Source organism: Paramisgurnus dabryanus, chromosome 18 (genome assembly GCF_030506205.2).
Source record: "Paramisgurnus dabryanus chromosome 18, PD_genome_1.1, whole genome shotgun sequence".
In the NCBI taxonomy this organism is placed as follows: domain Eukaryota; kingdom Metazoa; phylum Chordata; class Actinopteri; order Cypriniformes; family Cobitidae; genus Paramisgurnus; species Paramisgurnus dabryanus.
Window position 1 is genome coordinate 22670516 of NC_133354.1, and position 22507 is coordinate 22693022.

General features: G+C 35.3%; 1 protein-coding gene across 1 annotated transcript; it reads left to right on the top strand.

Moving 5' to 3' along the window:
- The first annotated feature begins 38 nt into the window (after nucleotides 1-38).
- On the top strand, nucleotides 39-22247 carry tmprss15 (transmembrane serine protease 15). Its single transcript, XM_065287310.2, has 25 exons — nucleotides 39-606; nucleotides 723-859; nucleotides 1034-1101; nucleotides 5081-5232; nucleotides 5324-5365; nucleotides 6483-6608; nucleotides 6725-6833; nucleotides 6927-7036; nucleotides 7103-7240; nucleotides 9018-9170; nucleotides 9642-9747; nucleotides 9869-10019; nucleotides 10372-10513; nucleotides 11012-11101; nucleotides 11220-11345; nucleotides 13533-13673; nucleotides 13761-13871; nucleotides 13960-14086; nucleotides 14204-14299; nucleotides 19491-19540; nucleotides 19615-19798; nucleotides 20277-20458; nucleotides 20843-20938; nucleotides 21149-21288; nucleotides 21612-22247. The coding sequence occupies exons 1-25, from the start codon at nucleotides 486-488 to the stop codon at nucleotides 21789-21791; spliced, it is 3078 nt and encodes a 1025-aa protein (XP_065143382.1). The 5' UTR covers nucleotides 39-485; the 3' UTR covers nucleotides 21792-22247.
- The last annotated feature ends 260 nt before the right edge of the window (nucleotides 22248-22507 follow it).

Here is a 22507-nt window from a genome sequence, read left to right on the forward strand (position 1 = left end):
TGTAATAAGAAAGTCAATAGCAAAATGATTGATTGGTCACACAATGACATATTTATGAGGGAATAAAATGACGAATGTTATAATGGATGATAATTCAGGGTCATTTTAACATCAGAGGTCACTTTTTCATACCATGTTGCAATCTTACTGTATTCTGCTGTGTATCAAAATAACAGATAATAAACTGAACTACCAAAATTTCATAGAAAGATGGATTTCACAGCCATGGATGAAGTGATTTGGGAAGTATGTTTTGATATAAATAGGCTAGTTATTAAATAGGCCTTGTTATTTATTTACAGGCTTCCCTACTGTCTTGGGTTACACCTCATGGAAATGCTGATAAAAAGCACTCAGTAGTGCACGCAATATTAGTTGTTGATCAATAAAAAATTATTACGGGCTATATAAGAGAGACACAAGGCAGACAAGAGACAAATCTAAAATCGTAAGTCAAGGAGACACGAGTAAGTTGTCTGTAAAATATGTCTCGGAGAGGTTGTCGTCTGTCATCCGTGGAGGGTCTGCTGTTGACGGTGTTGGTTGTTCTGTTTGTGGTGTGTGTGGGTCTAATTGTCGTCACTTGGCTTGCGCTGGACAAGAACGGTATGAAACTATATTTTTATAATTTAATAATAATGTAGACTGTATATTTTCACTATGAGAAAGTAGCATGTTTATGTCATCTAAAAAAATGCATAAAGTTTTTTGTTTTCTTTTAGGGGAGCGAGGAGAGGAGGAAACGGGTTCACAGTTTACGGGACGTTTTGTTATCTCTCATGGAGCCATTTTTACAGCAGATCTCCTCAATAGAAGCAGTGTACAGTTTAAAGCTCTGGCTTATGACACTACACAGCGGGTACATAAGACATTAATTTCTCATTGAACAGTTAACATGCTAACAATTACAACTTTTGAATTTGTAAATGTATGTATAAATGCTGTTGAAGTATTGTTCATTGCTAGTTCATGTAAGCTAAAGCATTAATAGCATACAGTTTTACTGTTGTTTTTATGTGATTGTTCCCGGCAGATAAACAAAGCCTACAGTCATGGTTCCCTAAAGGAGCAGTTCAAAAGTTGTAAGGTTAATGAATTCAGGTAAGACAAAACCATTAAAATTGTGTTGTGTAGAAATTAAAAGAGTGATCACAAAATATATAAATTTTTAATGGTACAAATAATATATACACTGCAAAAAATGACTTTCTTACTTAGTATATTTGTCTTGTTTTCAGTAGAAATATCTAAAAATTGTTAAATGAAGATGCTTTTTCTTGATAAGCAAAATTACCTAAGTAAATATGTCTCGTTTTAAGACAAATAATATACAATTTAAGTGAAATTGTCCTTAAAACAAGCAAAATTATCTGCCAATGGGGTGAGAAAAAAAATTGTGAAATAAGATTTCTTTTTTCTTAAACACTCTAAATTTTCTCACCCTATTGGCAGATATTTTTGTTTGTTTTTTATTTTATTTTTTTTATTTTTTTATTTGGCTTTTCATAAACAGGGAAACATTAACAAACACAACTTGTTCAATTATAAGTGTCAGAAATAATAAATAACTGGAATAAAAAAAAAAATTACACAAAATGTATATATACATATTATACATACATATTTAAATAGAAAATATATAATATAAAAAAAATATTAATAATAAAAATAAAAATAGTGTATGATTGTCTGCGTAAATACCTGAATATTTAAACATAGGAGGAAAGAGATATAGATATAAATGACTTTGATAGTGTATACAAATGTTATATACCTGAATATACTCCTACCTTTAAAAAAAACAATGCATATACCTACATAATCATACATGTATGCACCTTACATACCATTACACACCCCATATATTCATACAAACACAACTATACTTATACACCTGCATGACCATGCATATTCATGCCATATGCAACCTATTCATATCAACCCACATACATTATGCTCATGCGCGACGATAGAAAGGTTAACAGTGTAATAAGAATAAGTGAATAAGAAAAAATAAGAAAAAAAACTTAAAAATACAAATGACACTTAACTAATTTTTGTTTGTTTTAAGCACAAATTCACTTCATTTGTATATTTTTTGTCTAAAAACTAGTGTTATTTTCTTAGGTCATTTTGCTCATCAAGAAAAAACATCTTGATTTAAGAATGTTTAGATATTTCTACTGAAAACAAGACAAAAATACTAAGTTAGAAAGTCATTTTTGCAGTGTAATTTTTTGTTTACTTCCCATCTATACATTAATTCTGTGTTTTGGGAGATATGAAGTACTTTTGTACCTGTTTACCACTAAATTTCTCAACTACACCATTAGCTTGTCTGTAAAATATAAATGTTTTATGAAAAATGCACATAAATGATTATCTAAAATATTTAAATTGTTTTTAGATATTGATCTAGATGCTTTGTGTTGAATTCGGGCATCTGGTGTTTAGAAAAAAAAAACGTAAAATAAATGCAGTTTATGAAATAAATAGGGCTGGGCATAGATTAATCTAGATTAATCTCATACAAAATAAAATTAATTTTTTCCATATAATATAAGAGTTTGTGATGTGTGTAAATATTATGTATATTTAACCACACACACATACATATATACACATTTAAGAAATGTTTAATTTAAATATCGTTTTTTAATTTATATGTAATTTAGAATATATAAAATATAAATAGATATATATACACATGTAAATGTTTCTTAAATAAATACATGGATGTGTGTGTATATATATATATATATATATATATATATATATATATATATATATATAATTACACACAGCACAAACTCATATGTTATGCAAAAAATTACTTTTATTTTGTATGAGATAATGATTAATCTAGATTAATCTATGCCCAGCGCTAGAAATAAATCATTTTGACCAGCAGAGGCCCATAAAGACCCATTCATTTCACTGGATATGGACAACTGCTTAAATCACTACTTTAGTGATACATTTAGGGCATTGTCTAAAGCGCACAGCGCAACGTCTAAATGGGCGTGTCCGAATCCACTTTTGCTAATTTAACGACGGGAAAAATGGTTTTTGCGCCGAGCGCATGGTCGAAAAGGGTAGGTCCTATTGTAATGGGAGTATTTTGGGCGTAACGTGCAGTAAACCAATGAGAGTCACAGCTCTCATCCCCTTTAAAAGCCAGTTGCGCTGACGCTATGTCTAATCCCTATTTAGATGACGGACTTTGTAAACTGAAAAACTAAGCGGAGGAAGAAGATCCCCAGTGTAAGATTAATGTTAAATAATTATGTTGTTTTTCCACTTGTATTGAAATTGTTATTTTTTTATTAAAACCTTTAAAACCCGTTTTCTTTTAGTCATGGAAGTAAAAAGCAGGCTTGTAATTGCTTAAAATGTATGGCTATCCAATATCATCAAAAAATAATTTACAAGTATCTAAGAAAAGGGTTGTACTCTAAAAATACTTTATTTGTAACAAACAGGAGATAAAGAATTTACAAACGGCTCTCCTCACGTTTCAGCACTTTGGACATCGTTTTTTTAGCAAAGAGTTTTTTTAAGCGTTACTTAAAAATGTTTCTCATCTCACCATATCCACAGGTACAGAGTCATCATATGAAATAAATCCGTGAGGTAGCGTAAAAAAAAACATTTAAAAACAGACGCATTTGTTCAAAGCAAAGCATTTATTTATTTACCAGGCTGCAGGTGAAGCAACTCTTTGTGCCTTCTAACGTCTCATAATTAGTCCTCATTTATGTCCAAGAGACTCAATAATAATCTTTTACATTCAATCCTTTAATCTTTCATATTTAAAAGCATTTTTGTGCTGCTGCGCATTCATGTACCTTGTGATAAGCAAACCCGCGTTGTCCTCCCGTGTATAGGCGCATTTTACTAATGCGCTCTTTAAATAACATAAAACACATTGCGCCATTGACTTTAGACTTTAGACCAGTTTTTTGTTGGTCAATGGCGTAGTCTATTTTAGTTGCCTCAAAATAGCAACGCGCTAACAATGCGCCTGAACACACCTCGTTTTCAGACCAGAACGCCCATGGGCGCAAAAGGGGGCGCAAATGCATTTGCTATTTAAACAACGCGGCGCTAAACGTGAAAATTAGGGTGGAAACTAGCGAAAGACACTTGCGTCGCGCATTGCGCTGCATTGCGCCGGGTGTAGGATAGAGCCCGTAAAATGTATCACTAAAGTAGTGATTTAAGCAGTTGTCCATATCAAGTGAAATGAATGGGTCTTTATGGGCCTCTGCTGGTCAAAATGATTTTGTGAATTTATGTATATTAGAAACATTAGAAAGGACATTAAAATAAATATTATTTCAAGTAGTATAATTTTTTTGTAGTTTTTGATGAATTTTGAAATATATGTTTTTACAAAATTTCCACAGAAATTTGACTGAATGTAAGTGTGTGTGTGTCTGAATCTGTGTGTGTTTGTGTGTGTGCGCATGCATGTGTGCGTTTTTTTTTTTTATGCATTTCCCATTCATTTTTATTTTTACTCCCAAGGGCCTTTTTTGGTAAATTTTTTACAAATCTTTAGACCGAATCAAGCCGAGTTTTTATATAAATATTGACAGATAGTCTAGAAAAGTCACAAACTTTTAACTAAAGAAAAGTGGCTTGGGGGTAAGATTGATCATTTTTTTGGTTAAACCATTTCTGGATAATTTTTGCACTTAATAAAGTCACATACCTTCTATGCAGATATCAGAAAACAATTAAACATATTGTATCAATGCATGCTTTGGCACCTTTAAGAAAAACCTCTGATAGATGTCTTAAGCAGTTTTACTTCCCTATAAACACATTGTTTTATGGGCAAAATACTTATTATCACCTGTTTGTGGGCCGGTTCGAGTCTCACTCGTTGCCCAATTGCTCTCCGGGCGCTGCAGTGATAGCTGCCCACTGCTACGAGTGTGTGTGCATGTGTGTGTGTTCACTTCTCACTACGATAGGCTAAATGCAGAGCTCACAATTTGAGTATGGGCTACCGTACTTGGCAATCACATCACTTTCACTTTACATTAAGAAGACATATGTTGTTTATTTTCAGTGAAGGAAGTGTTGTTGTGCACTTTGATATCTTCTTCCATGGTGTTTTGGATTCTAACACGGCGCAAGAAGAATTAATAGATGGTTTGAAACAGGGTGAGACTGGATCAAACGAAGGACTCATAATAGACAGCAGCAGCGTGCATGTCTCAGGTATCTTTACAGTTTGTCTGAAGACTTTTATTTTTAAGTGTTGGTTTACTAATGTACTTGATTGTGTTAAATGACTGTTATATACTCTTAGACAAAGAAATTACAACTAAGAGGCCACCTACAACCAATCCAGGTGAGATTTTATGATGTATGACAGTGTTTGGGGTCATTCATTGTAATGGAAATCCGTACACATGCCACATTAGAGATTTTAGCGATGCATTTATAAATGTTATCAGTTTATCAATGATTTAATCAATGCATTTTGCTCCCTAAAAGAGTACTGCTAAAAAGTTCAAGGTCACCTGACTAAAACGTTTTGATGACTTTACAAACATTTTAATCACAAAATATAGTATTTGTGTTATTCCACATAGTATACTAAAACTTTAACCCACTATCTCTTAACTTATGCTTCATGTCATTTACATTATATGCACTTAACTCATTCCCCGCCATTGACAAGTTATCTCGTTAATTAAGAGAAAACATTTGCATGGAAAAAACGCGTTCCTGATGAGTTTTTATGGGAGTCTGTAATACCCTGATTATCCACTAGATGGCATCTTTAACAAATTTATAAAAAAACTGAAGCAAAAAATGTATTAATTTTAAACTCTGTGTATGTTTTCATAATCGTTCTGAATCAGATCTCTAACAAAATTCCTTCACAAAAATGCAATTATTTCAGCTTTTTGCTAAAAATGTAGTATTTTTGAAGAGTTTATAAACAGAGAAAAATATAGATAGGGTGAAACGTCCCCCCTCCCCGTTTTGTTTGTTTATTGTTTGTTGGAAAGCAGAGGGTCTGTTCTTTCACTTAATATATTTGTATGTTTTTATAATTTTACAATAAAATTTTCCTGGAAGGCATTTTGTGAAACTGAAAATCACAAAAATACCGGCGGGCAACTCTTAAAAAGTAAAAGGCTGGTGGGGAATGAGTTAAGCGGCGATTTCCAACAAAACACAGACATTTGATGCAGTTTTACTTACCGCCTGCGACTCATTACCTGGTTGGGACCGCTCCATTTCAACAAAATTCAGCCATAAACAAACACACACACACACACACACACACACACACACAACTCCGCTGCTGCCACGCATAAACAAACAATTTCCGTTGTTTCCGTAATGCTGGGTTCTTTGGGAAGCTACACAAGCTTAAATTTCCCTCACAAACAACAACACACTTCGTGCAAGAGATTCAGTAGTCGAAAAAAACTTGACTAATGATGTTGTGTCAGTCACTTCAGTGAAGTGTCCAGATGGAGAGACGGCATGTGCTGATGGTACCTGTATATCTACATCTCAATTTTGTGATGGAATAAACAACTGTCCTGATGCCTCAGATGAACATCAAAGTGTTTGTGGTATGTATTAAGTATCTATATATATATGTGTGTGTGTGTGTGTGTGTGTGTGTGTGTGTGTGTGTGTGTGTGTGTGTGTGTGTATTTATATATGTTATGTTTTTTGTGCCCCATAGCAACAGTTTGTGATGGACAGTTTCTTCTGCTTGGTCCGACTGGATCCTTCCACTCGAAAAACTTTCCACAGGAATACGACAGAGAAACGATCTGTCGCTGGATCATACGGTACTTAAGTACTTTATACTAACTCATAAATGCTGTAATAATCAATATAATACCATTAAGATACAGAGAGTTTATCTTTCATTCCACCCACAGAGTGAACGACGGCTTAGCCATAAAAATCACCTTCCATGCTTTCCGTACAGAAGAGCAGACTGATGTTCTGGATCTGTATGAGGGAACTGGATCTATGAAACAGTTAACATGTGAGTAAACACTATTAAGTTTATTGTTGTTTGAAATGAGTGCATTGACATCAGACTCTCTCTCAGACTCTCTCTCAGGAGTGGCATCTGGAAACATCTGGCTTTTGTCTCATGAAGCCACGCTTGAATTTTACACAGACTACTTCAACAACTTTCAAGGCTTCAATGCAAGTTACAGAGCTGAAAACATTAGTCATCTGTCTAGTGAGTATCAGATCACCATTTTAAGGTGTATTCAATGTGAATTTAATGACCTGCACTTTAAACTCTTTCCCCACCATCTCGTCATTTAAAGGAACAGTATATAAGAAATTTATATCAATGAATCATAAAATGGCCCTGATATGTCACTAGACATTAAGAAATCATTTTCATTTTAAATACTTATATCACTGACAACAGTGGTCTAAACAGGATATTGTCATTTAAAATGTGGTGTTGCATCCCTCTGATGTTTATGTTGTCATTTTGTGTATTGGCCACCAGTTGTGTGATTGCAGTACCAGTTTTAGCCACAAGTTTTGTGATTGCAATACCAGTTTTGGCCACAATCCAACATACTGTTCCTTTAAAAGAAACACTTCCCTGCCATTGACGACTTTTTACGGCAATCTATATTTCCGATATTATCCACTAGGTGGCGATCTTACCCAACTTATAAAACACTAAAGCATACATGGATTCAACAACATGTTTTGATCATCGTTCTGAATCTGATCTCTAACAAAAGTCCTATACAAAAATGCAATTATCTCAGCTTCAAAATTATATATTTTCTAAGAAACCTACCCATATTTGAGAGGTTATTAAAAAAGCACAAATAAGGTTAGGATGAATGTTTTTAATTGAAAGCAAAGGGTCTGTTCTTTCATTTGATATATTGTATGTTTATATAATTAAAGAAGAATATTTTCTGGAAGCCATTCAACTTTTGTGAAAATCATAAAAAATGCTGGCACTGATTGGCAACTTAAAAAAAAGCTGGTGAGGAAAGAGTTAAAAGGCTACCCTGACTATAAACACATGTATGGCGTCTTCTGTTTAGCGTTTTAAATATGAACTGGAGAGTAACATAAATGATGAACAATAAAGAAAACATTTTTGATCAAAGGATGATAAAAAAAAAGACCTGAGAGGTAAGAAGGATTGGGGAGTAAATATTCTCACATTTAAAACTATAGCAGATGCCATTGTATTTACTATTGTACTGTAGTAATATTTCACAAGAACCATTACACATCATCAATCCAGAATGGACTATGAGTGAAACATAATGGCGGCCTCCATAGGTTAAAATTTTTTAAAGTAATGAAAATATTTAATGTGTTTCTGTATTTTAGTAGTAGAAGGCATATATAAAGTCGTCATAGTCAAGGTAGTCTTTAAAAATATAGGTTTTGTACTGTGATGCCTTTAAAGGATTAGTTCATTTTCTTAAAAAAATCCAGATAATTTACTTACCACCATGTCATCCAAAATGTCTTTCTTTGTTTAGTTGAGAGGAAATTATGTTTTTTGAGGAAAACATTCAAGGATTTTTCTCATTTTAATGGACTTTAATTGACCCCAACACTTAACACTTAACTCAACACTTAACAGTTTTTTTCAACGGAGTTTCAAAGGACTCTAAACGATCTCAAACGAGGCATAAGGGTCTTATCTAGCAAAACAATTGTCATTTTTGACAAGAAAAATAATAAATATACACTTTTAAACCACAACTTCTCGTCTATTTCCGGTCCTGTGATGACCCAGCGCGAGCTCACGCAATACGTCATCACGTCAAGAGGTCACGAATGACGTATGCGAAACTACGCCCCAGTGTTTACAAGTGTGGATAAGAGGACCGTTCCGACGTTGTTGTATGTTGAATGATAATAATTAATGTCTTTGTGTCAGAAAATTGTCTAATTCTTTAATGGCATTGTGTAGCACCTTTAATTTTTAAGAGTGTACTTAACTGAAGTTTGTTCTTTGGCAGATGAAGACAAGATCAGCTGTTCATTTGAAGAGGACTTTTGTCTCTGGAGGCAAGAACTCAAAGATGATAATGGCGACTGGTTAAGAGTTCGAGGTTCTACTCCTCCACCTGAAACTGGCCCGAGTTTTGATCACACGCTGGGCAACCAATCAGGTGCAATTCAATAATGCAACCATTCAAAATAATAAAAATTAGGCTGACATAAAATGTAACTGAAATTTGTGACAGGAACTAAAAACAGCATAAACATCTAAACAGTAACAACCATAGTATTATATTCAGATATTAAAGGTGCATTAGGCAACTTTTAGAAGAATCGTTTGACAGAAATGCAATCAGTAATGTATAAAGATATTAAAGACATCATGTTTCTAGAGTAGCCCTAAACAGACAAACTTTTATATAGAGCGCATTTCGAAATGGAGAGTTTAGCTGTGGTCTGAGCCGTTGGATGCAATTCACAATCTTACCTCTAGATTCTGCTAAAAATCTACACACTGGACCTTTAAATGCTCTATTAAACTATTAGCTGCATTATAGTGCATCCTTTTCTTTAAATAAATAAATAAACAACTTATTTACATAATATACATAACTGATCCGGTTGATATTTTCCTCTACCAGGGTTCTACATAGTGACCCCTCGGAGTGTTGGGAGTCGGGAAACAAAATTTCGCCTTTACAGTCTTCCACTTGCTCCTACAAATCAATTGATGTGTCTGCAATTCTGGTTGGTTTTTGATGTTTTTCACTTTTTGTAAAGCCTTAGAGATATCTATAAACAAAATATCTATAGGTCGGGTTTGCATTATGCATTTCTGTAGACATCTGATGATGGTGTTCTCTTTGAGGTATCATATGTTCGGGGACGACGTTTGGCGTCTGACAGTCATGACAAAGGAAGGGTCTGACGTCACCGTCATCTTTCAGAAAGAAGGGAATTATGGTGACAACTGGAACTACGGGCAAACCACTTTAAACAATGCAAATGCACATGTTGTGGTGTGTTTATTTTTTGTATACTTAATAAAAAATTATTATTATTAAAAAGTCAGTAACAGTGGTAATGCATTAGCTAACATGACAATGAACAATACATTACAACAGCATTAATTAATCTTATTGTTAATGCTCATTTCTGCATTTACTAATACATTTTTAAAATCAAAAGTTGTAACTCTAAATATTAGTTAATGCACAACTAACATTAACAGATGCATTGGCATTAACAAAGATTAATACATGCGGATAAACTATATTGCTCATATTGTTAACTTATGTATTTATTAATGTTAACAAATACAACTCTATTGTAAAGTGACTATTACGATAAGGGTTTCTGTTTATTTCTCAGGTTATCTTTGAAGCTCAGAAGAGAGCGGGCATCCTGAATGATATTGCCATAGATGACATCAGCATAGTGCATGGTTCCTGTGGGACGGGTCCACCTGAACCAACCCGTGTCCCCCCGCCCATGACTCCACCTCCCATGCCAGGTAACTAACAAATTATTTGCAAATTATTACCAACAAAAATATTGATTTATGGCCCAATACCTGAAAGCTACACTTGTGCAATTAATCATATTTAATGTCAAGCGTCTCAGTTTAACATGCATGCATGTTCTGTCTAATTCCATTATTTTATTGTATATATTCAAACCCATTAAAACTCTCATTAGTGCTTAAATTCTCTGAAACTTTTGCCATTTGCATTCAGTTGAATCTTTACTGTAGCTCAATTGGTGGAGAATTGTCTTAGCATCACATTGGTTCGATTCACATTATTGCTCTAATGAATAGCTCAGATTCACGGCAAGTCACTTTGGACTAAAGTGTCTGTCAGATGCATTATTGTAAAAGTAAATAACTCGTATAATATCACAGCTGTGGTGTTAATATGATTGTGATCATTTTTGGAATACTTAAAAGGGGTGATTTATAATTATATACAATTAAGTACTCTTATGACCCATTGTTCTTCTGTCATAATAGCTGACTGTGGAGGACCATTTGACCTATATGAGTCAAACTCGACATTCAGTTCTCCAAATTACCCACTTGGTTATGGAGCAGAGGCTTCATGTAAGTACTAAACACACACTAGCAAGTAAAAAATCAAGAAACGCAAAATAATTGATGGAATATTCTTAACTTAACTTTAAAAACTTGGACTTATAACAGTTGAATTATTGTTTATTAGGTATGTGGATTTTGCATGCTGAGGAAGGACAGAATATCCAGCTGCATTTTCAAGATGTTGCTTTGGAGGCATCTAATGACGTCTTAGAAATTCGAGATGGAGTGGATCCTAATTCAGAATTGATAGGTGAGTCTGTTTGGACCAACATTTTCTAAGGTGAAAAACCAGCAGGTCAGGAGGCTTATGACCAGGAGCTAAATGTTTTTGCATTGAAAGTGATCAGCCAATAAGCAACATCGGTTGATAAAAGCAAGTTTTCACACTACCGGCCGATAGTTTAAAAACAGCCGATAGTCATGGCCTATATATATCCTGTCAATCAAAAGAGAAAATGCAATGTTCTGTGTATAGAAAATGTAAAGAAACATCACTACTTTAATGTTCATTATTAAAGATCATAATATGAATGAATAACATTCAGAAAGTTTAATCTTCAGAATTTAGTTAATGGAAGTTAATATAACCACCAAACTATCGGTATCAGCGGATATCACTCTGAAAAACCGGCTGTAGGGTTCGAAATTTTATATCGGTGCATCTCTATTAAAAAAAAGTCATTGTAATGTGTTTGTAATATAATGTAATGTGTTTTTCTATTAGTCCAGGCAAAATAGCGTTTTACGACAGACTAATTGTAAAAGAATTTTTTTCAGCATAGATTATTTCTATGAGGTGTCCAGAACAACATACTAAAAGTCCCAAGAAATCCTAGTTGAGGAAATATGTTAATTTCTCATCAATCCGAAATGTGTGCCAATAAGGCCAGACTACAATACACCCCAATGGGGCTATTTTTTTCCTTTACTCCTATCAAAATGAAACTTTACACAATGAAAGTACCCATGAAAAGAAATTTTTTTTGTATTACAAGTTGCTTTGAAAATTAAGTTTAATATGCAAATGAGCTATACATTAATTGAATATGCCCAAAATACACCCAAAAGTAACTTTTTAGTATTACAATTTATTTTGAAATGAATTTGAATATCCACATGAGCTTTACACTTATTTAATATGTCCTAATTTGCATAGGCAGAAACATCATTCATATGTTTGATAAATATATCGGCCCAATGTTCATCCAATCATCCTGCTGCTTTTATACTGGCCTCTAACCTGCAAAACTGCCTGGCTTGGTAGTTCCTGCCAGCTGTATAACCCCCGTCGGTATAATCTTCAGGGTCACGGAGGAACACAAGCCTCCCCACCACGACAAGGTAGCAACAGAAGGGGAGGCCTTTTTTGTGTTTTTGTTTTTTGGTGATTTTGTTTTTACATCTTTTTTTTAAATCACTCATGTGCTTTTAAACATACGATTAAAACAATAATGAAACCCCGCCCCTAACCCAACGTCACAGGTCAAAAAGCAAATCGTACAAAAACTTATGAATGTTATTGTAAGAATTAATTCAAATTAGCCACTTCATAAAATGCGTACAAATTGCCATGAGATTGCATTGAATTTTCTTGTGTTTTAAAACACAAAAGGAGACTGTATGCAGGTTGTCCACATGAATTGTTTCTGTACAGTAGTAATTAATGGTGACCAGCGGGTGCCAAGCTGCAAAAATGCCAAAAATAAAAGTACCATAACTGTAAATTTACAATTAGATTATATTTGTTAAAATAACACTTTGGAAAAGGGAGTCGGGACAGTTACCAAAACACACTTGTAGCCAATCAGCAGTAAGGGGCGTGTCTACAAACTGACATTGTTGCCTGGGTTGCGTCATGTGTGGGGCGGGTCTATCAAAAGATGGTCCAGATTTTATTGGGGTAGGGGCGTGTTTATTTAGGTGATTTCAAATGTCAACATTGGCTTTCAGAGATCATGCACCCCACCTTTAACAGTAGTTAACAAGACAAGTTACAATTAGTTCATGTTAATTGCAGCATTAACTAATAAACATTAGGTTAACATTAGTTTATCCACATTGAATTAACATGAACAATTGTACTTGCATTAATTAATATTAACAAAAAAATTATTATTACTGAAATACCATATTTCTTATAGTTTATATTAGCTAATGTGTTTACTAATGTTAACAAATACAACCTTATTGTAAAGTGTTATCATATTTTTAATTGGTTTTAACTAATAATCCCTCTTTATTTATTGTAGCTTTGTATCTTTTATAAAATCAAATGTGCACCTGTTTAAATTTTGCATGTCACCATCATGTCACAGAGCAGCAAGATTTTGCAACCTGCTATGACAATGCACTTCATTTGAATATATTTTTAATTGATGATTCCTTTCTTATGCACAACAATACAAAAATGCAGACTATATAATCTTTTTATTCACAGCTGTCCTAACAGGGGATCGTTCCTTTCCGGATCTTTTCTCCAAATCCTCCCAGATGACCGTGCTGTTTTTTACAGACTTATCGGGGAGCAACAGAGGCTTTCTAGCCAACTTCAGCACCGGTCTTCACCTCGGTCAACCGGGTATGTTTACCTCTGTGCGTGAGCTGCTACTCAAAACTGTTATAACACTTAAGTCTAAGTGTTTGCAAAATTTTCATCTACATACAGATCCTTGTCCCACCGGCCACTTTCAATGTAGAACGGGCACGTGTGTCTCTGCTACCAGCGTGTGTGATGGGGTAAAACACTGTCCTGATGGATCAGATGAAACTGACTGTGGTACATTATTGGATTTAACAACAAAACCTCACAAACCGGTTCACAGCAATTGCATTATTAATCTCTATTTAATAATTTTTTATTTTAGTGCATCTAATAACAGATAATGAAAATTATCGACTTCGGATTCAAGTTCAGGATAAAATTTACACAGCCTGCTCTCAGAATTGGACCAGAGCAATATCTAGATCCTTTTGTCGCTACTTGGGGTATAGGTAGGTTACTTTTAATGCCTAAATAATGGATCATGTGTTTAGTTTTACAATTATGTATGATACCATAAGGATATAAGGAATTACACATCTTAATATCTTTTTGTTTTATATTCCAAGGGCAGGAGGTTATAAATCATCACAGATTATGGATGGAGATGCTCCCTTTATTACAGTTGGTCTTAATGCAAATGGCACATTGGAGCTGAAACCCAGGTAAACCAGAGTCCAATAGCTTTAGGTCTCTGTATTTTTAATGTATTCATCTGACAAATGCTTTCATCCAGAGTGCACTTATGGTACATTTTATCAATATCACAGTTTTTGTGATAACCGGGAAATACACCCATGACCTCAAATGTTTTTAAATTGTTTGCTTATTGAGACATAATAAATATAGAAATGTTTGAATAAAAAATGTAAATAGAAAGTTGCAATGTGGGGATGCACCGAAAGGTAATTTCTTGGCCAAAGCCGTATAAAATTAAATACTCAGCTAAAGGCCAAATACCAAACAACCAAATTTATTTATTTTTTTAATTTTCCTAATTATTTTGCCAATTTTTTCACCATTGCACAAGTTACATTCAAAATGTCCTTTAAACTCTATTTATTTCACATTATTTAACAATGACTTACGCCTTACACCTAGTCACTTCTCTGATCAGACAGCTATAGATAGGCTTGTTAAAACTGTTTCATTTACATTCGACCACATAAATGAGTCTTGGCTAAACAGATATTAATCTGATTTTCTATTCCCACACAAATAACCTACTCATTACTATGCCTTAAGAAATTTGCAAAGGCGCTTCTTTCTTTCTTTCTTCCTTTATGTATGTAGCACAAGTAAACACAACAGACGTTGACCACTGTGCTTCACAAAGCATAAGGCAGAAAGATAGATAAAGTACATAAAACATTCAGACTGTAGAAAAAACATGGATAAAATTAAAGTTAAGAAAATGCTCGCTCCAAAAGATACAACTTTAGTTTATGTTTGAATTCACATACAGAGGATAAAGATCTTAAGGAGAGAGGCATAGCCTAGGACCAACAACTGCAAAGGCACGGTCCCCTCTTGACTTTAAGCGTGAGCCAGGCTGGAGCAGATTAAAATTACTCGTAGACCTTAGAGACTTGCTGCTTATGCAGCAATGTACTCTATGTTGAGCAGCGGACGCGGCTGCATGTACGGTCAAAGGGAGAAAGAGAAACAGAGGCAAGATTGACAGGAGATGACGGAGGAAAAAAGCGCTCAACAAAGCAGTCTAACAAAAAGCTTTTGTTAATAAAGCCGAAAGTATACTAGGGACGTCCGCGTATGCGCGCCGTCCTTATGACGTCATTTTCGTCATCAGGAGGGTCCGCAGCCCAAAAAATGAGACCGCGCGGAGAGTGCGCGTACAGTCCACGTACAACAGCGCATGCGCGTGAAAATATTTCGACAGGACACTCCACTATAAACAATTATACAAAAGAAATAGACAGCATTTGCACACACACTATCGTTTTTCTTCTTTAACTTTTACTTCTTCCAAGAACAGAAAGCTGTGGAGCATGTTTGTTACCATAATGTTTCATTCCTGTTCTATGTTGTCTTGTTGTTTGTACTAAACTGTGTTTGCAATGGTGGATCAGTTACTTTTCTTCATCTATCCTAATGTTTTAATGTACTGTAAATGTCGCCAAATCAGTGCTGTCCTGACGGCCTAGACTAATAATTTGAATAAGAAATCATTTGTATTGCGTATAGTGTCGAACGCGGCCATCCGCGTGTAGCCGCGGGGAGTATACTTGGAAAGCTGCACGTCCGCGTCCGGCTCGCACGCGCACGCGGAAAAAAGTATACCACGGATTTAAATGTTTTATTTCTTGTTTGTCATTGTTAAGCCGAAAGTATACTAGGGACGTCCGCGTATGCGCGCCGTCCGCATGACGTCATTTTCGTCATCAAGAGGGTCTGCGGCCGGCCGCGCGGACCGTCCGCGTGCAGCCCAAAATTTGAGACCGCGCGGACAGTGCGTGTACAGTCCGCGTACAACAGCGCATGCGCGTGAAAATATTTAGACAGTGCACTCCACTATAAACAATTATACAAAGGAAATAGACAGCATTTGCACACACACTATCGTTTTTCTTCTTTAACTTTTACTTCTTCCAAGAACAGAAAGCTCTGGAGCATGTTTGTTTGATTCCTGTTCTTTGTTGTCTTGTTGTTTGTTCTAAACTGTGTTTGCAATGGTGGATCAGTTACTTTTCTTCTCCTATCCTAATGTTTTAATTTACTGTAAATGTCGCCAAATCAGTGCTGCCCTGACAGCCTGTTAGACTAATAGTTTGAATAAGAAATCATTTGTATTGCGTATAGTGTCGAACGCGGCCATCCGCGTGTAGCCGCGGGGAGTATACTCGAAAAGCTGCGCGGACGCGTGCGCGCGCGAGCCGGACGCGGACGCGGAAAATAGTATACCGCGGCCTTTAAAGATACAATTTGTATTTATCCGGCCGCTAGATGGCACCAGATCAAACAAAAACAATGATGTTGTTTACTGACGCTCTGAAGCAGCGTGGAATTATGGGATTTGTAGTCTTTAACTCAACCGCTGATGGCCATCAATCAGACGAGAACGAGAAATCACGTAAGGTAATCAAGTCTTATAAATGTTGCGTTTGATGACATCGTTTATTTCATTATGTAAGTTTATATGTGATGTTCAAAACGAAATTGTTAGTCATATATATTACAGTATTAGTCCAAATTCGATGGTAAACACAGCACAGAATTAAGTTTTCAACTTACAATCTACAATGATTTTTGACATAATGTATTGACAGTACAAATCTTATTGTGAAGTGTCTTAAAATGAACATTTATATTGCTGTACAATACCTTTGATGTGCATATCGTCCGCGGGAAGACGCGCTGATTACAATCTACACACTAATGTTGTGATCAATATAATAGCATACGTTTTTTGAAGGGTTACGAATCAAAACAACTCACCCATCGCGTAAAACACAAGCAGGATCAGAATCTCGGTCTAGTTAAATGTTGTCGTGAAGCTCTCTCCATCCAGATAATGCAACAACAAATTGATCCTCCCTCGTTTTGTTCCAAACTCTTCTTGGGTCGTTTGGTTGGCCCGTACGCTTACAGGAGCTGACACAACCAGCGGCAGACGGTACAGAGATATCCATAAGTTCATAAGCAAGCGCGTAGCCCGACAGGCGCTATCGCATACGGTAGTTCCGCATTTGTCCACAACACTGGCTCGCTGCGTCCGAAAACTCAAGGCAGTGAGGACTTGTTGCCTCGCTGCCTCTTGAGGAAATGACTTCGGCCTCGGAGGCCTGAAGGCCGCTCAGAGAAAGGCTTTCCGACGCACTTCAAAGGCAGCGTGTTTGAAATATAAACAGAGAGCGCCTTTGTGATAACTAATCACATATTTGAAAACTACAATACTAATTTCTCAATAGAAATGCAATTAAAATGCTTAAAAAGTGAAAATATACGTTTATTTTCACTAAATTTGTGCTCCAGCCGCTTCCTTGGCCGCCATTTTATTTTTTCAAGCTCGACCACTGTTGTCATGTGGTTTACGTCAGTAAAGGCGGTGACAAAGGGTCACATGGATATTAACGTCATTGACAGGAGACTGCACTGCCCCGTGTCAATGTTTTGAATGGAAATTTTCTCACGATTTACAAGTAGTTGAAAACATTACAGATATTGATAGTAATCAGCTGGACAAAATATATAACACTGGCCTTGTGGTTTTTGGAGATTTTACTGCAAATATCTTACAAATTGCACCTTTAAGTGTCTCACGATTTCAATTTTAAATCGAAATTTGATCGAAATTAAGTCACAACTTCGAATTAAAGAATGGAATCGTCGATGCTGTCACGTCCAGTCGGCTTGCCAAGCGGGAAAAAACATGTTTTGAGTGCTGCGAGTCAACCTTCTCTAACTTAGCTAGCTACAGCCAGAACCCAGCAACTCCGAGTTCAAGGTCAGATATTATATTTAAGAGGGCCATGGCATGAAAATTTGACTTTTTCCATGTTTAAGTGCTATTGTTGGGTCCCCAGTGCTTCTATCAACCTAGAAAATGTGAAAAAAAGATCAACCCAGTAACTTAGTTTTGGTAAACCATTCTCTAGCACATGAAAAAATAGGTAGTTGAAATTTGGCTCTCCTTATGATGTCATAAGGAGCTCTTATTATAAAAATACCACCCCTTAACCTGCACTATCCAACCACAGCACTGCCATTTAGTGCAGGAAAAAGCACAATTGAGTTTTAATGCAACAAACCACCATTATTGTGATCAGTGTTTGAATTTCATCATCTCATTTGCATTTTAAAGGACACACCCAAAACGGCACATTTTTGCTCACACCTACAAAGTGGCAATTTTAACATGCTATAATAAATTATTTATATGGTATTTTGAGCTAAAACTTCACATATGTGCTCTGGGGACACCAAAGATTTATTTGACATCTTAAAAAATCTTGTGCCATGGCCCCTTTAATAAAAGTCTTGTCTAAAAATGGCACAGCAACCCGTTCTTTCAAAAACTCGAGAATCGAACCGTGACCTTAGTATAGAAATAAATGTAATCGAATCGAGGATTTGGAGAATCGTGACACATCTAGGCATTGTAGGACTTAGGAAGTTTTTGTTACATACTGCTGATGCTTTTCTTCATTCTATGACCTGAGATAAAGAACTAAAAAATGCTTTCACCAACATGTTTGCTGCATTTGCGCGTCTCTCAATCTCCACTGCTTGCTATTTGATCGCGTCATCAAAGACATAATTATTTTGTAAAATTGATTCAGTCTTTTCACTTGTTCGGAACAACGAAAATTAGTTTTTTGCTATTCTCGGCTGAATAATTTCAGTTGGTGAAAATTCGGTGCATTACTAGTGCAATGAGAGATCTTCAGCGGCATCTATTGGTGAGACTGGGAATTGCAACTGACAGCTCAGTCCACAGCTCACCCCTCCCTTTCGAAACGCATGTAAGAAGCTATGGTTGCCACCACAGGACAAACACGTCATTGTCTTACACAACATAGTGACAAAACGCAATCTAAAGAGTAGTTTGTCCGTTTTGGGCTACTGTAGAAACATTTGCGGCATAAAATACTGTATAAAGGTGTATGTAGATAAATGGCTCATTCTGAGGTAATAAAAACTATACAGTTATTTAGTAAGGTTTTATACACTACTGATAATATATTTATATGTATTATATTGCATTTCTGTCAAGAGATCCTTCTAAAAGTTACACATTGCACCTTTAAGTGAAATTGTTATTGATAAAGACATAGGGGAGAACTTTTATTTCCAAATCTGATATAATCAAATTTCATGTTTTTGTGTTTTTCACAGTGAGAAATGTCTCAACGAGAAGATTGTATTACTTTGGTGTGATAATATGCGTAAGTTTGAAACCTGCGGCTCACAATCAGACTCACAAACAAGTCACATAAACAACTCATCATGTTTGTTTTAGCATGCGGTTTGCCCAAAGTGCTACGTGCCCCAAACAATGATGCAGGCAGGGTGGTGGGAGGACAGGACGCTAAGAAAGGGGCGTGGCCTTGGATAGTGTCTCTGCGATGGCAGGGTGTCCATGTTTGTGGAGCTTCATTGATTGACAGTGAATGGTTGATTACAGCCGCACATTGTGTTTATGGGTGAGTGCTGCTCAGAGTTTTCGTTAAAGGGGTCATAGCAAGAAAATTGGACTTTATTCATGTGTTCAATAATTGGGTCCCCAATGCTTTTATCAACCTAGAAAACGTGATAAAGAACAAGTTTTGGTAAATCATTTTCTGAAAATTCGGTCGTTCAGATTTTGCCTGTTTTGTGATGTAGAGTTTCATGACAATTGAGTTTCAATTTCAACAAACCACCATTATTGCGATCAGTGTTTGCATTTTAAAGTTTGCAACAATGGCAAATTTTTGCTCACACCTACAAAGTGGCAATTTTAACATGCAATAATAAATTATATGTGGGGTATAATAAGCTAAAAGGGGACACCAAAGATTTATTTTACATCTTAAAAATATCTCATAATATGACCCCTTTAATGAAACACTGTCATTGTGACTGTAAGTTATATAGGAATAACAAGAATGAGCATGCAATGAGGATCTCTTGATCTTGTAGGAAGAACATTCACCTGTCAAGCTGGGTGGCTGTTTTGGGTCTTCATGCTCAGTATAATACGGAAGACTCGGACAAACAATACCGTACGATTGATCAGATTATTATGAACAAACACTACAACAGAAGGACAAAGGAATCGGACATCGCCCTAATGCATTTAGAGACACCTGCCGACTTCACAGGTAAGTATTTATTTAATATAAAATTAGGTGTTTCAATATAACTTGATATTAATTTCTGTGGGCAGGGGATAAACATTATGCAAATGCTTCTCTATTGTTGGAATTTAAAAGCGGGTAAATCTATAAATTAAATCAATAAAATGTGTGAATCTTACAGAACAATGTAAATTCTCATGATTGCACATATAATATTTTACACCAAAACTAAAAGAAAGGAAAGAAATTATATTTTAAAGAAAGAAAGTTAAGTGTACTTTGGGACTATTTTAAGTATCTACACATTACTTTAATGTGATTCACCTGTTCGCTTCTTTTGTTATTTTATTCGTTTTAATGATTTTGAATAAATAAACAACTTATAAGAAGTGTATTATTATCTTTCAGATTATGTTCAGCCCATCTGCCTACCAGAACCCAGTACGATATTTGAACAAGGCGAAAAGTGCTTCATTGCTGGTTGGGGAAGACGTTTTGAAACCGGTCAGATGAGCACATCTCTGTGCCTTTTTTTTTTACATTCGATCTTTCACCCAACTTTGTATGAAAGAATTCAATTATGCATTATGCAAACTAATATTAGAGTTTTTTCATTATCTTAATATATGTATATGTTGTGTTGAGACTTTATGTTATTCATTTGGTTGTGAATGTGCTATTTTTGGTCTAAATGTTTCTCTTTGTGATTTCTAGACACGGTAGCTAATGTGTTACAGCAGGCTGTTGTGCCGCTGGTAAACAGGACACAGTGTCAGCAATGGATGCCTGAGTACAACATTTCAGAGCAGATGATATGTGCAGGATATCCTGAAGGTGGTGTCGACACCTGTAAGGTATGTACAGGTTTTAACTTACCCTTAATAAACTTCTTGTTTTTTTATTTAGCATTGCATTGCGTATTGCACACCTTTCTTACTACATGGCAGTAAAGAAATATGTGTTTGTTAATACCATGCAGTACATAAGGTGTCTTTTTATATTACTATTGATATTACTTTATTAATATTATGTGTGTCCTTCATTTTATTATTAAATAACAAAATTGGGATGTGTATAATCTTAACACTTGCAGAAATGCTGCATGTATTTTTTCATAACGTAGAATGAAGAAAATGAAGATTTTTCTCACACATTTATCACATCTAATATATGACAGGGGGATTCTGGTGGTCCACTAATGTGTAAAGAGGACATCCATTGGGCCACTCTTGTGGGAGTGACATCTTTTGGTGTAGGCTGTGGACGACCCCAGCGGCCCGGTGTGTTTGCAAACGTCAATAGGTTTATTGAGTGGGTGGCGGAGACACGACGTTTATACTCAGACTGGAAGGGTTAAAGTGAAGTTATGTCTTAATAAATTGCTTCATGATTCCTCTGGGCTTCTGGACATCATGTTAACACAACATCATGTAACATAAACATAATACTGTACCTGTCTTGTTAATTGCTGTGACCTGCGCACTTTACTGAGGGTCTTTTCTCAAAACTTCAACATACTTGTCTTGTTCAGATGCCAGGGTGTATATTTACCTGAATTTAAATAAATACATTTATTTCTTGAACTTTTATTGAAGAGCTCAGATGCCAAACCCTCTAAATGCATCTAACTTGTTTTCTTGTAAATTAGCATTTATTTTTATCAGACATAATGGATTTTGTCAACAACCATATCTGAATCACCTGAGGCCAGGATTAAGCAAGGTTAAGTGAAAGCTTTTGTATCCGACCTCACCTCCTCAATTGTGTACTGAAATTGTATTTTTGCTAAAACACAAATCAGTATATCCTTAATAAAGACTTTGTAATTATAATGTATAAAGACTTTGTGTATTTCTTTTTTTATGTAAACGTTTTTAAACTGATTTTAAAAAATGTATCAGTAAACGAATCCGTAGTAGGAGTAGTACTACAGTTTTTTTTATATTTGAGAGACTACATTTTTATAAGATGGAAGAAAATTATTTTGTAATAAATATATTTATGTATGCCTATACCATTACTCGCATAACTTTAAAATTAATGACAACTAATAATATAAAAATGGTAGAGTTT